At 37.3% G+C, this 19908-nt stretch overlaps 1 protein-coding gene across 3 annotated transcripts in view; it reads right to left on the bottom strand.

Annotated features, from left to right (window-relative positions):
- The window catches only part of nAChRalpha1 (nicotinic acetylcholine receptor alpha1), a 324378-nt gene that overhangs the window by 26905 nt on the left and 277565 nt on the right, over window positions 1–19908 (bottom strand). For all 3 annotated transcript variants that reach the window (XM_034977650.2, XM_069504399.1, XM_069504400.1), the window contains 2 exons: window positions 15317–15361; window positions 1867–1976 (listed from right to left, as the gene is read on the bottom strand). In XM_034977650.2, coding sequence (XP_034833541.1) covers window positions 1867–1976; window positions 15317–15361 — 155 coding nt within the window. The remainder of the gene's footprint in view (window positions 1–1866; window positions 1977–15316; window positions 15362–19908) is intronic.

Raw genomic sequence — 19908 nt, 5'->3', positions numbered from 1 at the left:
TACAAAAAGTAAGTATGAATCTAGAATAAACTCAAAAGCTTAAAAACGGAGTAAGTAAGCGAAATTTATTCGTATGCGGAAGGAACTGGGAACTCACAGCATTATCATCCCAAGAAAAACCATACCATTAATTTGAATAATGGATAGGGGTCATGATTCTCAGAAATGCAGAGTACGACAGAAAGAAAACTCAATGCCCAGAAAGAAACTATAAAAATATACAAAAACTTGCCGATCTGAGGGTAATTTCAAAATTTCTATTCCAAAGCTTTCATTTGAAGGGAGGTTTCTGTTGCGGTTAAAAGCCTGCGATAAACTTCGTCCAGTCATCGTGATAAAACAAAATAATGGAATTCGTCTGAGAAAATAAGTAGGTATCACGTTTTATAGACGAAGTTTGCGTTCATTGAAAGAACCTTGGCCTTTAGAAATTGGCCTAGCGAGACCCAGTATAATGGAATATAAGTTTGTTTAGGACTTCCTTTAATTTATTTTAACTTCTATACACATATTATGTGTTTTTTGTTATTTTGTTGATTTGTCTTTTGATCACGCCAATCATCGACCTGATTTTTTGATTCTTGGGACCTCAATGTCTATTATGTGCTCCGCCCATTGCCACTTCAGCTTTGCAACCCATAGGAAAGGCATTCCGAACCAGTGTTAGATGCCTCTGACGATTCAAAAATACTTGTAAAAGTTTAATCAAATAAAAATAAAAAAGAGCTATGTCGATTATACTAGTTCTTCTAGAGATTTGATCAAAACTCCGAGCATAGCTTCAAACATAAAGGTAGGTAAATAATTTTAGAACAATTCTCTCACGAAGCTTGTATGCTAGGCCAATGTCCCAGCGCACGTTTTAAAAGTCCAAGTTTTGTCCCCGTTTAGAGAACTTCATAACTCTTAACAACTTTGGACGGGGCTGAGTTTGTATCACCGTCATTTTATCACGTTTCGAAATTTTTTATTTACTTGAACGGTATTCGAATTTCCTGTTCATTTTACAAGTCTTCGCATGTTTAATCCATGGGAGAATTTATCATATAAACTTTTTTTTGCATTTTTCATCTAGAATTTGATTTTATTACCAGCTTTATTAGGCAAACTGATGAAAATAATAAATAAATAATTAGTGTTTTGGTGATGCTGAGCACCGCCGAGATGTCTAGCTAAGTTGTTTATACAGACCTAATAGGTACACATTTTGTCAGTTGTTAAAGAAAGATAATTTATTTGATGTATAGTTTAGACGAGAGTTCCAATGCACCAGCTGATTCGACTCGCACGAGCGGGAGCGCGCACGATCTGTGCTAGCCGTCCCGTTCGCTCACAGTCGCTTGCTTGGGGTGACCATGTTTTTACAGGAAGACTCAATACAACAATTTAAGATTACTAAAAAAAAAAATCAAAAAGTTTTAATTAAATATTTTTGATATTTTGTACATTTATTCTTTACTAGATGATGCCCGCGACTTCGTCCGCGTGGATTGAAGTTTTTAAAAATCTCTTGGAATCTCTTTGATTTCCCGGGATAAAAATTAGCCTATGCCCTTTCCCGAGATGTAAGCTAACTCTGTACCAAATTTCATCAAAATCGGTTAAACTGTTGGGCCGTGAAAAGCTAGCAGACAGGCAGACAGACAGACAGATAGGCAGACAGACAGACAGACACACTTTTGCATTTATAATATTAGTATGGAGTATGGATGATTTACAATTTAACTGACTGGCTACAGATGTTTAAATAGCATATACAAGTACAAGTTCAAGCTTAATTTGAGTTGTTAACAAGAAAGATGTCATGCCTCAGCTCTGCCGATGTGAATTGCGCCTTAGAATACGTCTGACTTAAGGAGAACTTACTTATTGTACAGCACGATGTCAGGTAGCCATATGTGTTCTGAAGGCACGTGTAAGGTGTCGACGCCGCCATAGTCATCGGGGTTCCATTTCAGCTTGTAATCGTTCCATTCCTGCAAAAACAATATAATATAGTCACTATAATGCACGTAAGGAACTTAAAACTTATACGTAAGGAAATTAAAATCACTACCCATATTATAAATGCGAAAGTGTCTTTGTTTGTTGGTTTATCCTAGGGTATAGTTACTAGTTACTAAGGGTATAGTTTAAAACCTGGAGAGTGACATAGGCTACTTTTTATCCCAGAAAATCAAAGTTCACGCAGGATTTTTCAAAACGAATGAATTAAATGACTTCGGGTGGCTTGACTTACGCATTTGCAATATATCGTAAACTTTTACAACTTTTACACATTTTTTAATTTTTTTTTTGTGATTTTTTTTGTGGTATCGTATCAGTAATCATCATCATTTATCTTCGTTCTAACCAGCGTTCTGGTTACCCCCCGTATATAACAGAATGATAGATGTAAAGAAGCACTAAGTAAGTAAGTAAGTTTATTTATTTTGAATTCAATTTTTACATATTTCAATTTTAGTGATACCATTATGAATATTTGGACTATTCTGCGCAACTTTTCACATTTAGGTATTTCGATTTCTTAAGTATATTTTTTGGTCACCTCCTATCAGGAAGTCCTCTCATTATAAAAGCATTTACGCCAATGTCCTTAAGGCATTCGTATATTCTCGAAAGTGTTCTTAAAAGAGTTTTCGCCGGGGTCCAAATAAATCCGGTCTGTTGGCTTAGAGCCGTTAGCGTCGGAAATTGCGGGACCTTATTAGATTCCGGCTTCAAGCGTCAATTGGGCTGGCTGTAAGTGAAAATAGACTCAGCCATTTTTCACTTGTAAGTCCGTCGCCTTCGGAACGTCGTTTTCTCATTTGTTGCGTCATGAGTTTTCTTATTATCTAGCCTAAAGGTCTCTCAACTTTTAAGGGTTCCATACCTAAAGGGTGTCAGGGCGATCTTGCTGTGTGTCCACCCATCCGTCTGTCAGCGGTTTGTACCTATCTCATGAACCGTAATAGGTTGAGAGTTGAATTTTTCACAGAATGTGCATTTATTTTATTTTATTCAGATACAAGTTAGCCCTTGACTGCAATCTCACCTGGTGGTGGGTGATGATGCAATCTAAGATGGATGCGGGCTAACCTGTAAGGGGTATGGCAGATTTTATTAAACCCTTGCCCTTTTGGTTTCTATGCGGCATCGTACCGGAATGCTAAATCGCTTGGCGTGCGGTTTTGACGGTAGGGTGGTAACTAGTCACGTTATTGACGCTATAAACAACAAATAATAAAAATTTCAAAATGGCCGCCATGAAAATTAAAAAAAGTTAAAAGTTTTATTTCTCAAAATGGTATGGAACCTTTCGTGTGCGATTCCGACCCCGACTGTTTTTGTTTAAAGTTCATATTAGATTGGTTGAAAATAATTAAAACATAAATTTCTAAACCTGATTCATCATGAAACTCAAGCAACCTTGATGAATAGAATAGAATAGAATAGAATAGAAAAGAATGTTTTTTTATTCATGTAAACTTTTTACAAGTGCTTATGAATAGTCAGGTAGTTTTAATTTACCACGAGAAAAAGTATGAGGACACATTTACGAATAGAGGCGATTAACATAACATCATTACAAAAAACGGGATTAGGCCATTATAAATAAAACGAATTTAGAATGAGGGCTCCTTAAAACACAACTGAATAGCAGCTTCATCATGAAACTCAATTATTATTTTGGCGAGCTTTGTACGTTAAATGAAATTACTGTTGGCAAAACTCAATTTAAATTTGACGACGACGTGGCCTTAATTCTGAACCGTCTTTGTAAATAGGCGTATAGGTTGCGTAATACTAGATATTCTAATTGAATTACGCATTTAATGAGCGCTTTAGTATTGTAATCCTGGTATAACATTCCGTCGGGATGTTTGGGAACCAGGAAAGCGTTTTGTTAGAAATGTTTTGCGGTAAAAGATTATCTATGGTATGATGAAGATTCATTTGCTCTTGTTCAATCTACGAATAGGCGTTCGTGCGTTGTGCGACATACATTAGTGAAGTGACTAGTCTTGACATAACACTCACAGAATTATCCTGATACTTTTCTTTTCGCTTTCCTTGTATCTTGCTAATACCTTGTTTTTCACCTTTGATATCAGTTTACAGCTGCTTCAAGAAAGTGATCATTGAAACATTGAAACATTACTCTTTTGGCGAGCTTTGTACGTCGAATGAAATTACTGTTGGCAAAACTCAATTTGAGGACGTTAATTCTGAAGCGTCTTTGAAAATAGCTGCGTATAGGTTGCGACATACTAGATATTCTAATTGAATTACGCATTTAATGGGCGCTTTAGTATTGTAATCCTGGTATAACATTCCGTCGGGATGTTTGGGAACCAGGAAAGTGTTTTGTTGGGAACGTTTTGCGGTAAAATATTATCTATGGTATGATGAAGATTCACTTGCTCTTGTTCAACCTACGATTAGGCGTTCGTGCGTTGTGCGATATACAGACAGACGATTCGACAGACAGACACACGTCTTTTGCATCTAAAACAGGTATTAGTATGGATTGGGAAGGGAAGTTTCTGTTACAATACTGATGACAAACAAATAAAAAGAGAACATGATTGAACATGTAATAGACTGGCGGGTCACGACAAACGACAATGACAGAATCTCTATAGAACCGTAACCCATTTTATTATATAAAAATGCTTTATGTAGCATTTTGTTTCTGCTTCATCACTGATAACTAAACAGGATTGAACACCTCTAGAACTTGCGGTTTTTCATTAAATCTAAGTTTAAGTCACATAATGATTCTAGGTTATATGCAGTTTACCTATAATTGTGAAACTAATAAAAACATCCGCAAGTTTAAAATCACAATTTTTAATTTTTGAGTGGTCATTTAATACTTGGATAATTATCCTTAATTTATATTGTGTGTAAATTGGTGGGTCAGGATCTGGCATTCTCCTTTGGTAACCATCACGGATATGGCTTTTGTTGGGTTCACAGAATAGAGGGCAACTCTCTGAAGCCAAATATGTGACTCTGCCTGCGCTGAGTGGTCGCCATAAGTATATATGGCGCCTGAAAGACAAGTGATCTGAAAGACAAATTATGTAAAAAGTATAAAAGTATTTTTCAAAATCCTGCTTAATATTATAAATGTGAAAGTGTGGATGTTTGGATGTTTGTTACTCAATCACGCAAAAATTACTGAACGGATTTGACTGAATTTTTTTACTTTTTATCGTAAAGAGTAACATATTTATAGTAAAGAGTCTCCGCGGGATTTTGGAAAACGTAAATCCACGCGGACATCAGCAAGATAAAAGTCATAAAAGTACCCGAAACTAAAATAAAAACAATTGAAAAAGCGTTTCAACTACCGTGAGTGATTTCCATTCTAAATAATATCTGTCCCGGCTGTACTCACGTGTTTAGTCGACGTTAGCCCGACTAGTTTCGAACCCATACGGGGTCCTTTTTCAAAGGAGTCCGTTCGCGCACGTGCCGCGGTTTTGACTGCGGGATGCGCGTGCCGCTGCCCGTAGAGCCCGTTGTTTTAGAATTATGTTATGATTTAGAATTGAAAAAACATTTATTATTGGCATTTCAACCACAACAACTGGTGAATTGTAATGAAATCAAGAGACAGACAGCTTTAGGCGATCAGCCGAAATGTTCCCTTTAATAATACCCTTGACAATTCAAAATTCCCGTTGAAATACCGCGGAATTTTCATATTCACCATTTACATTGGCGAAATTACAAAGTGCTCGATTCGCTCTCATTTTTTATTATATGCCTGTATGAAATGTAAGTGTTCTGTAATCGTTATTACACTGTTCACTGTGCTTCAAAAAGTTGAATAAATAATTAACGTTTAAGGGTGTCTGGCGGGGGTTCCCACGACACTATGGATTTCAAACCAGTGGTAGATGCATCTGACGATCCAAAAATACTTGTAAAAGTTTAAATGAATAAAAATATTTTTATTTAATTTTTTTACTGTGTCTGGCATGACGTGATTTGTAATACTACTCCGAAGAAAATATAAAAAAATTACACTATATTTTGACTTAAGATTTTTTACACCTTTATTACCTAGGTTATCCTCTCTAAGTCACCATGTTCCAAACAAACATTCAAACAAACGTTCTTCCCAAATAAAATAACGAAGGTCTGGCATGCACTGGCTTTTAGTCTATTACATCATGTACAAGTTTCCAACTTTTTTGGAACACAAAGAACCTCAATGGAGGTCAATAGATCACCCTGGTGATATTAATTATTCCTTTTTAGTGTTCCGTACCCAAATAGTGCCAACGGGACCCTATTACTAAGCCTTCACTGTCCGTTTGCCTGTCGGCCTGTCTGTCAGCAGACTGAACCCTATTAACCGTAATAGGTGGAGAGTTGAAATTTTCACATCAGCATTTCTATTGCCGCTATAACAACAAAAATTTAAAACCAAGATTGTAAATTTCAAAATAGCCGCCATAAAAAATAAATAAAAACTACAGTACGCGACATGGCACTGTAGGTATTGTTAATCGAATATTAGAAAAGAGCATCCGCCGAGTTTCTTGGTGGATTTTTTCGATACGAAGGACATTCCGAACGAATTATTGTAGGGGTAGATTTTATTGACGATTCAAAAGCACTTGTGCCTTATAAAACTTTATTTCTTCTTGTTAAGTGTTTAATAAAATCCATCATAATATACTCTTAGGTACAACATGTATCATATATATATAATATGTATAATATATATGTATAATATGTATCAACACGTACCTAGTCATTAGCTTAATCCGGATTTGGCAGTATACCAGTTTCAACAGAGGGATTGCCTCCTGGCGATCTATTGGGACGAAACCAGAAACAGTGAAACAATCTAACTTCTAAATACTAATTGGATTACAGGCTTATCTAAATCCATACTCCATACTAATATTATAAATGCGAAAGTGTGTCTGTCTATCTGTCTGTCTGCTAGATTTTCACGGCTCAACCGTTCAACCGATTTTGACGAAATTTGGTACAGAGATAGCTTGCATCCCGGGAAAGGGACATATGCTACTTTTTGTCCCGGAAAATTGAAGAGTTCCCACAGAATTGTTAAAAACCTAAATCCACGCGGACGAAGTCGCGTGCATGAGCTAGTATGTAATAAATATGTAAAAGGAAAACTGTCGCGTGCTATAAGTTAGTATAAGTACCTACCTGATTGCAGTTCTGCGCATTTTCTTTATTTTATTAAGTAACCAATTAATTTAAGTAGTTTTGCTATACACAATTTAGTGCATTGAGAGAGTGGACATTGTTTACATACAGGTACATAACCTCTAACCACGTTTGAAAAACAAACCCTTTATTTGGATGTACGTATACGGACGTACGATATTTTAGAAAGCAGAGTTGAATAAGGTACTGCTAATTTTAAAATTTTGAAAAACAACAACACGAGTAGGTACAGAGAACTTTATAAATTTTTCAGCGAAAACGAAAAAAGCGAAAAATACAAACGAAACGGTCCTGGCAGCTTACAAAACATTCCGGAGAATGAGAAATGAAGTAATAAAACAAAATCGGATAGTAATAAAACTCCAAATATCATAAACAATGCGAAAAACAAGCGGAGCGCTGAAGGGGAATTATTGTTCAAAACAAAAATTCCATAAACTTGCTTTGCATTCAACTCAAGGAATTTACAGCAGGAATTCATTCAAACATAGCTTAGACTAAGGACTAAGAGCCCGCGAGGGCCTGACCTTCGGTATTTTATTAAAGCTGAAAGTTCATCTGCGTATTGTCCCAAACACAGAGAGGAACGATCTGCGACTTTTAATTGAAGTGAAGTTTGGATCATGCTGGCTTTGGGCTTTGGGAGGTAACAGATAACAAATATGTAAAAATATTACGTTAAAATATGAGGGCAGTGCCGTCGTTTAGTTGCAGAGAGTTTGCTCACTGAACATCACGTCATCGTCCCCACCGTCGTTGTGAGAATATTAAATTGAACGCGCTGTGCGTAGCGAGGCATAATTCGTTCGGCTCTTGCCAGAGGCGCTTCTCAGTAGACGCATTGTGTCGTACTGTTGGCTTTCTAATTGTTGTTGTAACCTAATGTGGTTTCAGTTGGTTGAGGCTATAGTACTAGGTTGTGGTGTGCTAGGTTAGCTGGTTGGTTTGGGACCGGTATGGGGATAGAGGAGCCTGTCTAGGTACGGACTTAGCTAGGGTTATTAAGCGTAATTCGCATAGTAGATATTGGTGGCATGACTCATAGTTAGTGAGGGTTGCTATAGTTATTGTTGAGGGTAGTTTGTGCTGTCTCTCGTAGAGCGAGAGCATTGTTGATGCGCCCACGAAAGCTCGGTTAATCTAAAGGCTGTAATCCTGACGTATCCGGTTAACCATTATCAAAGATTACCTTCAGTGGTTTAGTCTTCAATCTCAATCATAACCATATTATCATTCTGGTGGTGAAATGCCTTCAAATATAAAGCCGAATCCATACTAATATTATAAAGAGGTAAAGTTTGTAAGTTTGTTTGTAGGGGGTAATCTCTGGAATTACGGAACCGATTTTGAAAATTCTTTCACCAGTAGAAAGCTACATTATTCCTAAGTAACATAGGTTATATTTTATTTTCAAATAAATAAATAAATCTGTTATTATGTAAAATTATATTGTATATATCGCTGTTGATTGCAAAAAACAAATAAAATAAAAAATAAAAAAAATAGAGATCCCTACGAAAATTATAATAAGCTACCCGTGCACAGCCGGGGCGGGTCGCTAGTTTTTTAATATTTTCTTCAGGGTTGAATTAGAAATCACGTCATGCATTGCCGGGAACTTTCGTAGACTTTATTCTTTGACGTAAGATTTTTACACCTTTGTTACCTGTTATCTACCAAAGCCACCGTGATCCAAACTTTATAGTCGCTGATCGTTCCTCCCTATGTTGGGGACAATACGCAGAGGAATTTTCAGCTTTTATAAAATAACGAAGTTCTGGCACGCGCTGGCTCTGTCTACTACGCCCGTTAATAAATTATTATTAAGAAAGTGTTTTATAGTATAATTGCTTGTGCTTCGTTCTTTTTGCAAAATAATTGTTGGAGTACTTTTGAAACATTTACTTCGCTTTAGCGTTTTCATTAAAATGAGTACATACCTCCAAACAATGGGTAAAATAAAACCTATTATGAAGAGATAAAGCTGGGATTACTGACTGGACAAAATATCCATAGTCAAGATATTGAATTTTTTGAAAACCCAGTGGAAAACCTTGTTTTATTAGGTAGGTAAGATTGGTTCGGTATAACATAGATATCAGAGCAATGTGAATAGCATTTATTGCCTACTAATATCACTATCCATATTATAAACACGAAAGTGTGTTTGTTTATTGGTTTATTAGTTTGTCCTTCAATTACATCGCAACGGAGCAACAGATCGACATGATTTCTTGCATGGGTATAGTTAAAGACCTGGAGAGTGACATAGGCTACTTTTTATCCCGGAAAATCAAAGAGTTCCCACGGGATTATTAACCCAAATCTACGCGGACGAAGTAACGGGCCTCATCTAGAAGTATCTAGTAATAATAGAAAATGGAACAGCTAACAAAGCGTTAAAAGTAAAAGGGAAAAGGAAATTGGTAAATGTAAGAAAATTCCTAACAGCGGATAAACAAAAAACTTACTATCCCAGCATTGTAACAAAAATTGCTAACTTTGGAGAAAAAAACAAAGACGAGAAATCTATACAGCGCCGATAGACGTTGGCACTCATTGTATACGCCAAAGTTATAAACTTTGACGTGGAGCAAAATTCCCTTGTAAAAATTCCATTGCCCTGAAAATGCGGTGAACCTTAAATGATTTACTTACAGAAAAACCTTTTTTATACTAACAACCACAGATACAAAATAAGGTTAGACAACATTGACCTTTATGTTCTATGTCTTGCTGGTTCTTCATGGCATACAAAACCAGTGGTAGGTACAGTAGGTAAGCGTAAGTCACTTATACCTACGAGTATATGACGTTTTGTCTTTCTCATCGACAGAGACAGTGCTCTACAAATCTGCTATCTCCTTCTACAGGACTTTCGGCCGCGTAATGAAAATTCTTTTGACGATTCAAAAGCACTGGTTAAAGGACTTGTGAAATAAAAATCTATTTTATTCTATTCTATTCTACGCATTAAGTGTTCGCGTTACGTATTTCAAGTATGAATTTGTTAAAGTAGTACGGCCCTGGCCATCAAGTTATAAGCAAAATCGAGTTGCGACTTTGGTTAGATTTCGACTCGTAGGTTTCAAGACTATGAATTTATAACTGGCACTTGGCTTCAGTTACCTAAATATGCCTTAGGGGTTGCTCTACATAAGTTTACCTATATCTTTTTTATAATTTTTATGATTGTGTGTTTACCTACACTTCAAAAAAATATTTTCAAATACATACCTACCCCAAATTGCGAAACTGATAGGATTCGAACCTGCGTCTTGACCGCTAGAGCACCACGGTTCCGTTTTGAAAGTAGTTTCGATAACTGTGAAAAGTGTCGTTACTAGATGGCATTAGCAGTCCGAAATGAGGAGATCCGCAGGAGAATCCGCAGAATAATCCACTGACATAGCCCAAACTATTAGCAACGACGATATAAAGAGGCTGGCGGGAAGTGGCTGGATGAGGAAGGCTGAGGACCGGGTGAGGTGGCGCTCTTTAGGGAAGGCCTATGTCCAACAGTGGATGTCCACAGGCTGATGATGATGATGATGATTAGCAGTCACTTCAGTAGGTACTAAGTAAACATACATATTATTATCATAAATTTCGGCACAGATTATTTAGACAGTATATAAATATTAGCTACACTTTGTTTTTGTAGTCAAACCTTTGGGAAACTTGATTTAATAATCCAAAATTATGTTCTCATTTCTATTATTCGTATTGCTTATAAATACGTCAATAATTATGTTTCACTCGACCTCTTTTATCTTTCATCACAAATAGTATTAGAAGCTAAAGGAAAATACATCAAAAGATTGCTGACAACTAAGTTCATATAAAATTCAATATCGACGACGGCCTACATAATATGAACCAAGTCCCCTTTATAGACCTTGTTACCTACGTGATAAGGTTTAAATTCTCCATCTCGTTCACGTGTATTCCAAACCTGATCTTTCGTTTCGCTTTTCCCTGCGATAGTGAAGGTTGTTTCTGTGGACCTTTCTTATCATAAATCATAGGACTTTACTTGCAGTTAACACGTTTTTCAGTAACGACTTGTGTGAGGGCTGTTAGGATAGGTAGGCAATTATAGGCATGTACATAACTACATACTATGTGTAGGTATAGGTATCTATAGGAACATAGTGTAAAAAGCATAAAGACTGATTGATCTAACACGAGTCAAGACATTGGGGTTAGAAGCTTGAAATTTTGACAGTAGGTACGTTTCTTTTATGACGTTCACATATAGGATATTTAGAAATAATACCTCCAAGTGGGTTAAATGGGGGATGAAATTAGTTTATATGAAAGTCCGTCATTTCAATTTACAGCTATAAAAATTGGTAGGTATTTGGGCTTATGAAGGAATTCATGTTTCAGGATTTTTAGAAATTCTAAACAGGTGATAAAAGTTCGTATGAAAGTCCGTCATTTTTCAAGTTATGTCTATAAAAAATAGTATTTTGGGTTTTTGGGCAAAGATGGGAAATCATATGAGAAAATTTAGACGTGCCCGGAATTGAATCCCAATCCCCCGACCAATCGTTTTTGATTCTTCTAACACTCTCTTCCCTCCTATTATGGGACAAAGTTTTCAACCCGTATATAAGTCACCCTCATGATAGTAAAAATGTTATGATCTCCGAATCCAAGTTTATGGTTTATTTATTCGGCATTCTTAAGTTCGTGAGATTTGTGCAATATATCTTTCTTCTATAATAAAACAGTGATCCAATACACAGGGCACTCTAAAAGATAAAAACAAACTACAGTTTTCTTCCACCGAAGGGAGAGTGCGACGAAAAATTATACGCTACTTCAAACTATAAACAAACTAAGTAGGTACACTTCTGAAGAACGATTATTTATTATCGACTTAAACTTTTAAAGTTTGGAAGAGTATTATTAAAGTAGATAAAGAAGGAAATATTCTTAATATGAGTCACGATGGACAGAATATAAAGATGACTGAAATATGTTGTTACTTAATATAATAAAATTGCTGAAATTACATTAAATCATATATTTTGAAAATTTTAATCGATATACTTAGAGGAAGAATAAATCGATATAGATCCCAAAACAATATTTTTAATTTTTGCATGTCTGTCTGTGCAGGCTTCACGCTGAAACCTATGTAAAAAGTAAGCTAGACCTCAGACTGCGGTAACGTAATTAGAAGAAAAACCACTTTTCAACTTTTACCAAACACCTCAAAAGTTCCCATAAGCTCTCGAGCAATGAGTAAAATTTTGAACTCAGTAATAAATCAAAATCTCAACATAATCAAAAAGATGGATTAATGTTGGAGCAAAATAATTTATCTTAACATTTCCTCTTTAAAGAAATGTACTTAACCAGCTTATGCTCGGGACTTCGTCCGCGTGGACTACACAAGTTTAAAACCCCTATTTTACCCCCAGGGTTCGAATTTCCAAAAATTCTTTCTTAGCGGATGTCTACGTTATAAAAGCATCTGCATGCAAAACAGCCCAATCCGTTCAGTAGTTTGAGCTGTGCGTTGACAGATCAGTCAGACAGTTTTCCTTTTATATATATATTACTGGCTGATGCGCGCAACTTTGTTCGTGTGAATTTAGGTGTTTAAAAATCCCGTGAAGAACTCTTTGATTTTCCAGAATAAAAAGTAGCCTATGTCACTCTCCAGGTTAGGTACCCATGCAAAAAATCACGTCGATCTGTTGTTCCGTTGCAACGTGATTGAGACAAACCAACAAACCTATAAACCAATAAAACGACAAACAAACACACTTTCACATTTACAATATGGGTAGGGGATATAGAATTCTTAAATCGTAACAGCAAATCCCATACCGCAAAGTTCTGAACAACTAAGTGAAATATATCGCGACTGGCCGACTGCAGATTTAGAAAATCCGAACACGCACAAATTGACAGTTATATGCAATACTGAAGAGCTGCAATATTAGTACAAGTTTACATTTCACGCCAACGTTCATTTTAATAACTTTTTTTTACTTTATTGCGTCGTAATCAAATCTCAAATCAAAATCTCAACACAGTCAAAAAGATGGATTAATGTTGGAGCAAAAATCATTCTTAACATTTTTTCTCGAAATAAAATATAAGTATAATATTTTTAAATCTTAACAGCCCCACACCGCAAAGTTCTGAACAACTAAGCAAAATGTATCACGACTGGCCGAATGCAACTTTAGAAAAGCCGAGCACGCACAAATTGACAGTTACATAATATATGCAATGCTGAAGAGCTGCACTGTTAGTACAAGTTTACATTTCACGGCAACGTTTATATGTTTCGAGTATCGAAACTTTCATTAGCTCTTTTCACTTTACTACGTCGTTACAAAGGCCACTATTTATTTAAAGGTCTTTGCCGAGTTAACCTTCTGTCATCATCATCATCATGATCAAGCACGGGTCTCTTCGATATTTTCCTTCATCGTCGTAAAGGCAACTAAACCGATTTTTATTTTACAAAGATTCCTTTTAGAGTGCTGGCTGCTAGTATTGCATCAAATCGAGCCGTAAAACAAGGCAGTTTAAGTCTATTTTACTTTTAAATCATCAAAATGATTTTGATGATCCTCGAAAACTTTAAACATTGTCGAGACGTGTAAACTCGTACTAAGCATGTTAGACTCCAAAGATTTCCTTTTCTTTCGAGAACAAAGGCAATAAAATACGAACGGACACACATCGACGTTCTATTAGTCACGTAGACTTGACAAGCGCTGAAAGAAAGGGCCCACGTCTCTCTTTCATGTCAACTTCTGACTGGCCCAATGTCATTTGTCAGGGACACAGGGACGTGACTCGAAGTGGAGAAGCTCTATTCATTGAATGCTCTTAATATGGCTGACGTGACGATGCGTACATAAAGAGATTATTTTTTAAAAAGTACCTTCCGTTAGATCTGAAAGAATTGTTCAGAAAAACTCAAAGCATTTATTCAAAACTAGATGATGCCCGCGACTTAGTTAGCGTGGGTTTAGGTTTTTAAAAATCCCATGGGAACTCTTTGATTTTCTGGGATAAGAAGTAGCCTATGTCCTTCCCTGGGATGTAAGCTATCGCTGTACCAAATTTCATCAACATCGGTTGAACGGTTGACAGACAGGCAGACAGGCGGACAGATAGACAGACAGACACACTTTCGCATTTATAATATTAGTATCGATAGGTAATCATTGTATACTTGATGTCTTGATGAACGTGAGTGGAAAATTTTCCGACTTCTTATAGGAGAAGAAAGACGATAAAATACGAGTGGACATACATTTGTTGGTGTCCCAGTAATTACGTACAATTTGACAAACTCCGGAGACAAAAACGGACATTTTCTTTCACGCCAGTAACTGATTGACCCCATCTCTATTGTCACGATAGTACATCAATAATATGAAGAGTTACGTTCATCTACTGGTGTTGACAAGGTTGACCTTAGTTTTTGTGAGCCAATATAGCAGTGATGCTATTTTGAAGTAACTTTGTAAAATGTTGAGCCTCGATAGCTCAACGGTTAAAGGAGCGGACTGAAAACCGAAAGGTCGCCGGTTCAAATCCCACCCGCTGCACTATTGTCGTACCTACTTCTAGGACAAGCTTTACGCTTAATTGGAGGGGAAAGGGGAATAATATTAGTCAGCAATTAACTTGGCTAATATTCTTATTAAAAAAATAGATTATAGGTTAGGTAGTAAATAGAATAGATACCCAAATTGGGGTTCCGGCTGAAAACCAGCGCTGTATGCTTTTGTTTGTGTACAAGGGGTACAGCATCATGCTGAGTTGGGACCTTTTTTTCGGGTTGTGCCACACATGACATAGTTAATTTGGGCGTTTTTTCTGCTTGAGACCTTTTGGCTTTAATCTTTAAGTGTTAGATGTACCAGGATAACCAAACCCTTAGGTAGGTACAACTGGTGATGTGTGGCACAACTTTCATAGACTAAACGTTTTCTTTTTTTTCTTTTTTTTTCTAGTGCTTACATGCATAAAATATGGGTATGCTACGTCAGCGATGAGTTGAACGCGACCAACGATTTGTAACCGACATACATTTCAAGCTTAGATATTTGTTAAAATATTGACTCACCTGTTCTACCCAAACGTTCGTTGTCATGATTTGATTCTTAAGATTCTGAAAAAGAAGAAAAAAACATATTAATAGAAGCCTATGTCCAGATGCAACTTTAAAAAAATATATTGAATAGCGTTTGATATGAAACTATGTAGTCTGGCAGTTGTATAGACCCTTCTGACAATCCGCACTTGGCCAAACCCCTCTGAGAGGAGACGCGTGCTCTGTAATGAGCCGGCGATGGCTTGATCATGATGATGATGATGATGCTATAGTCCCTTATCCGTAATTGCAATATACATGTCTTGGGTATCAACTCTAAATCGCTTGGTGGTGCGGCTTTGACAAATCCGTTTTCAATAACCCGGATTTGAAACGTTTCAGTGAACATAATCCCTCCCATACATAATACAGGGTGTAACCAGAACACTAGCAAAAACAAGAACAGGTGATAGTACTGATGATTACTGATATGATACCACAAAAAAAAACGCGAAAAAATATATAAAAATACTACATTTTTAAAAGTTTACGATATACTAGAGGTCAACGAACGTTGCATAACTAGACCACTCGGAGTCAATGCCGCATCGTAGGTGGGGCATTGACCCGAGTTTTTCACGCTTTATATTGCGAGTTTAAAAAATTCTAAATCACTAAAACTACAAAATGAGGCAAATGGTTATTGCTATTGTATTGTGTTTAGGTAGTATAACAATACCGCTAAGTTTTTGCTAGCGTTCTGGTTACATCCTGTATAGCGGCATACAAATATCAAACACTATCATAACCGAGGCCATTAACTCTGTTATAACTAGTTGGATCATAGTTAAAATCAGTGGGTTGAAGTTGTGAAGTCTGTTTAATGAAATTTCTCCTCGTGAACAATTGTAAAGTTAACGGTTGTGACCTATAACGGACGGTTAGCGATATTAACTTACTTAAGTAATTTGAGTTTGAAATGCTTCAATGGTTATATTCTTGCTTGAAATTATTTGATAAGAAAAGTTACTCAAATCAATGTCTTGCTAGGATCACAAGATGTATCGGAAAATCACTACCCATATTATAAAGGCGAAAGTGGGTTTGTTTGTTGGTTCATTGGTTTGTCCTTCAATCACTTTGCAACTGATAAACGTGATTTTTGCATGGTTCGCAGGACTTGATGAATAACATAGGCTACTTTTTATCCCGGAAAATCAAACAGTTCCCACGAGAGATTTAAGAACCTACACCCCACATCCATACGAAGTCGCGGGCATCAGCTGGTAGAATAACTATAAATAATATATATATAACTATAGGTAATAGGTAATGCTGATAATATAGTATATAGGTTAAAATGGAAAGAAAATTTGTAAAAGCTTTTAATCAGATTTGATAAGGTTTTGATCTCGGTATCAGATTTTTTTAAATGTAAAAAAAATTAGTTAAGTGGACTTAAAATAGGCTTCACAAACCTTTGCAGCTATTACCTAATTATTATTTTAGCTAAAAATACGGTCACCCGGATATTTAGCTAAAATAATAATTTAAGGAAATACCCAAATATTTAAAAAGCTACAGGGCTCTTTTCAAGTTCTATTAAAGTAGATACTTAATAGATCTTTTTAAAAGCTGCTTAAAGCGTTATTAAAAAAGAAAAAAAAATTAGACCACAAGAACTACGCGAGAGAAATAATTTATGAAAAAAAAGAAACACTTAAGATTCTTGTTCCACGTGAACACAACTGAAACGAAGAATGTAATTACACAGCTTCCAAAGTCATTTAAGAGAGAACTCCGAGAATTTGTAGGAAATTCCAACAATATCAATTTTGCAAAAACCTCAGTGAGCGCCAAGTGAGAATGGAATGCAATTTTATCTGATCCGGAGTGTGAACTCTTTGGTAATTAAAGTTAAAGGAATCCGAAAGTTAGCGGGAACTTTGGGAACGTACTTTCCAACGAACGTTGAGTAATGTTCTGGCAAGTTTGCTCGGCGCTATTGTTTCGCTTTGCTTAGTTTTGAACTTTGCAAAAATAGTGATGAAATTAAGTTGAGATCCAGGCAGTGGTCCGACCGCCGGCGAAAAAACCACTAACTGTCGGCGATTTTCTCTCTCAAGAAACGCACATTAAATGTACATTCCGTGTAAACGAAAGAGATGCATGTATCAAAAGTTGCTCTCTGACTGTTCACACTGGCGGCGACGACTCACTTTACTAGTTTTGTCGCTGAGCGACAAGTTTCCAAAAATAAACTCGCGCAGCGATATTCGTTCAGCGATGCTCGCTCGCTTGAACACGTGTCTTGCACACTCGCTTATAGCCCGGCGACAAAACTATTGAAACTACACACTCGCTTCCTGCTGATCGCCAAATCGTTTATAGTTGCTACTTCTACTCGTTTCTCGTTCATCGTCGGCGGTCGGACCACTGCCTAATGTTCTGGCAAGTTTGCTCGGCGCTATTGTTTCGCTTTGCTTAGTTTTGAACTTTGCGAAAATAGTGATGAAATGAAGTTGAGATTCATTTTAAACTAAGTTTCGCGGAGTTTTGTACATGTGCAAACATGCAATTTGAGCGGTTACAAACGGTTTATACTTACGCGTGATTTTCAGATAAGGAAATAGTAATGCCATAAGCTGTTTTAGCGTTTAAACTATCGTGAGGACATACATCATAATTAATATAACTAACTAGCTTATACCCGCAACTTCGATCGTGTGGATTTCGTTTGTTTAAATCCCGTGGAAACTCTTTGATTTTTCGGGATAGAAAGAAGGATATGACACTCTCACTCACTCAAGGTCTTAACCATGAAAAATATTACAATCCTTCAATCACGTCGCAACGGTGCAACGGATTGACGTGATTTTTTGCATGGATGATTTTTTGCAAGACCTGGAGAGTGACATATGCTACTTATATCCCGGAAAATCAAAGAGTTCCCACGGGATTTGCAAAAAACCTAATCCACGCGAACGAAGTCGCGGGCATCAGCTAGTAAGTATGTAATAATCAAAGAATCAATAAGTTCAATATGCAGTTCTATTGACTTCTTTCTTCTATGAATTGCTCTCCCGCTACCGATGGTGCTTATCACCTTTTCCATCCACCCTTAACGCGGGAGCCAATTATAAAGTTTAATGAGCCGTCGGCACTGCCTGGGCACCCGTTGGCATTTAGAGCCCTGACACACTGAGACGCCAAAGCAACGTCACTGGCTACGCTTTGGCTACCTGGAGTGAGGAAAACCAGTTTTGATCCTGAATCGACATCTATCAAATATTATAGTCGACGCATTTTAAACTGACACCCGTATTCATAATCATTACTATGAAATCGCATAGTGTGCTCGAACGCATAGTGTGGATTCCACCAATCAGATTATCGAAAATTGACGTGACAAAATAATCTGATTGGTGGAACCACACACTGTGCGTTCAAGCGCACTGTGAGACCTCATAGTAATGATTGTGAATACGGGGGTGAGTCTTCGAGTTATCTGTCTGTTTCGCTCGCACTTACCTACGACCTGTACCATACACATAACATCTCAGTTTAAAATGCGTCGACTATAGGTTAGGAGCACGTGAAATCACGGATAACTACAGTTCGCAACGGCAATCGGAGTATGAGACCGGAGACGTCATCCACGCTCACCCGCGCCGGTTTAGAGCGGTGGCTGTGCGGGTGTGAGGGGAGTTCCCTCCCCGATATTACGTACTATGTATAGTCGTTTCATATCCTACTTAGCGTCAAGTGTAGGTAGCATTTGACGCCTGCCAGTGTAGGTGAAGCCTCGATGTTTTGTTAGAAGGTAGTTTTAGAAGTTTCCTAAAAATATCCTGAACTGTGCCATAGCCAATGAGGTTGCTAAATAAGTAGCACAACAACACAATAGTGGTGAACAAAAATATGCGGGTGTCTATCCTGGCGATAAGTTGATCACTGAATGAATGAGATGTAACTTACTTGTAGACAAAATTCTGGCGTCTCGGCTACGCGTTGCCAGGTCGCCAGAGTAGGTATCCAATCTCCGTAGAGACCGGTCGCTCGTGTCTACACTTCCAAAGTGCCAACGTAGCCAGACCGTAGCCAAGTAAGTTAACTGTCATACATTTCAATACGAATTGTTTAGATACGTGGCCGGCGATATCACCATGGCGTCCCAGTGTGTTAGCTCTCTTATTTACATCAGTGTACTACAGACCTCGGTGAAAACAAGACTGGAGAGCCTCCACTCACGTAATTATCTCGGTTTTACGTGTTAATTTAACAAACGTACGGTTTGTATTTAAAAAAGAAACGAGGTAGGCCAGTGACCTGAATGAGAGATGAGATAGAAGCTAGGTTCTTGCGCAACCTGAAATAAAAAAGAATAGAAGAAGAGGGAGGGGGAGGGAATAGGTTTTTTGAACTATCTGCCCCGCCTATTGCTACTTCAGCTTTGCAACCCGCTGAGCTGTGCCGGTTACCTACTCTGGATCTCCTACATAATCGTCATCATCAACCGATACACGTCCACTGCTGGACATAGGTCTCTTGTAGGGACTTCCACACGCCACGGTCTTGCGCCAGCTCCCTGTGATTCGTCTGATGTCGTCCGTCCACCTAGTGGG

Source organism: Maniola hyperantus, chromosome 17, assembly GCF_902806685.2.
Source record: "Maniola hyperantus chromosome 17, iAphHyp1.2, whole genome shotgun sequence".
Taxonomy (NCBI): domain Eukaryota; kingdom Metazoa; phylum Arthropoda; class Insecta; order Lepidoptera; family Nymphalidae; genus Maniola; species Maniola hyperantus.
The sequence above is the reverse complement of the archived record's forward strand: the minus strand, read 5'-3'. Positions and strand labels throughout refer to the sequence as shown.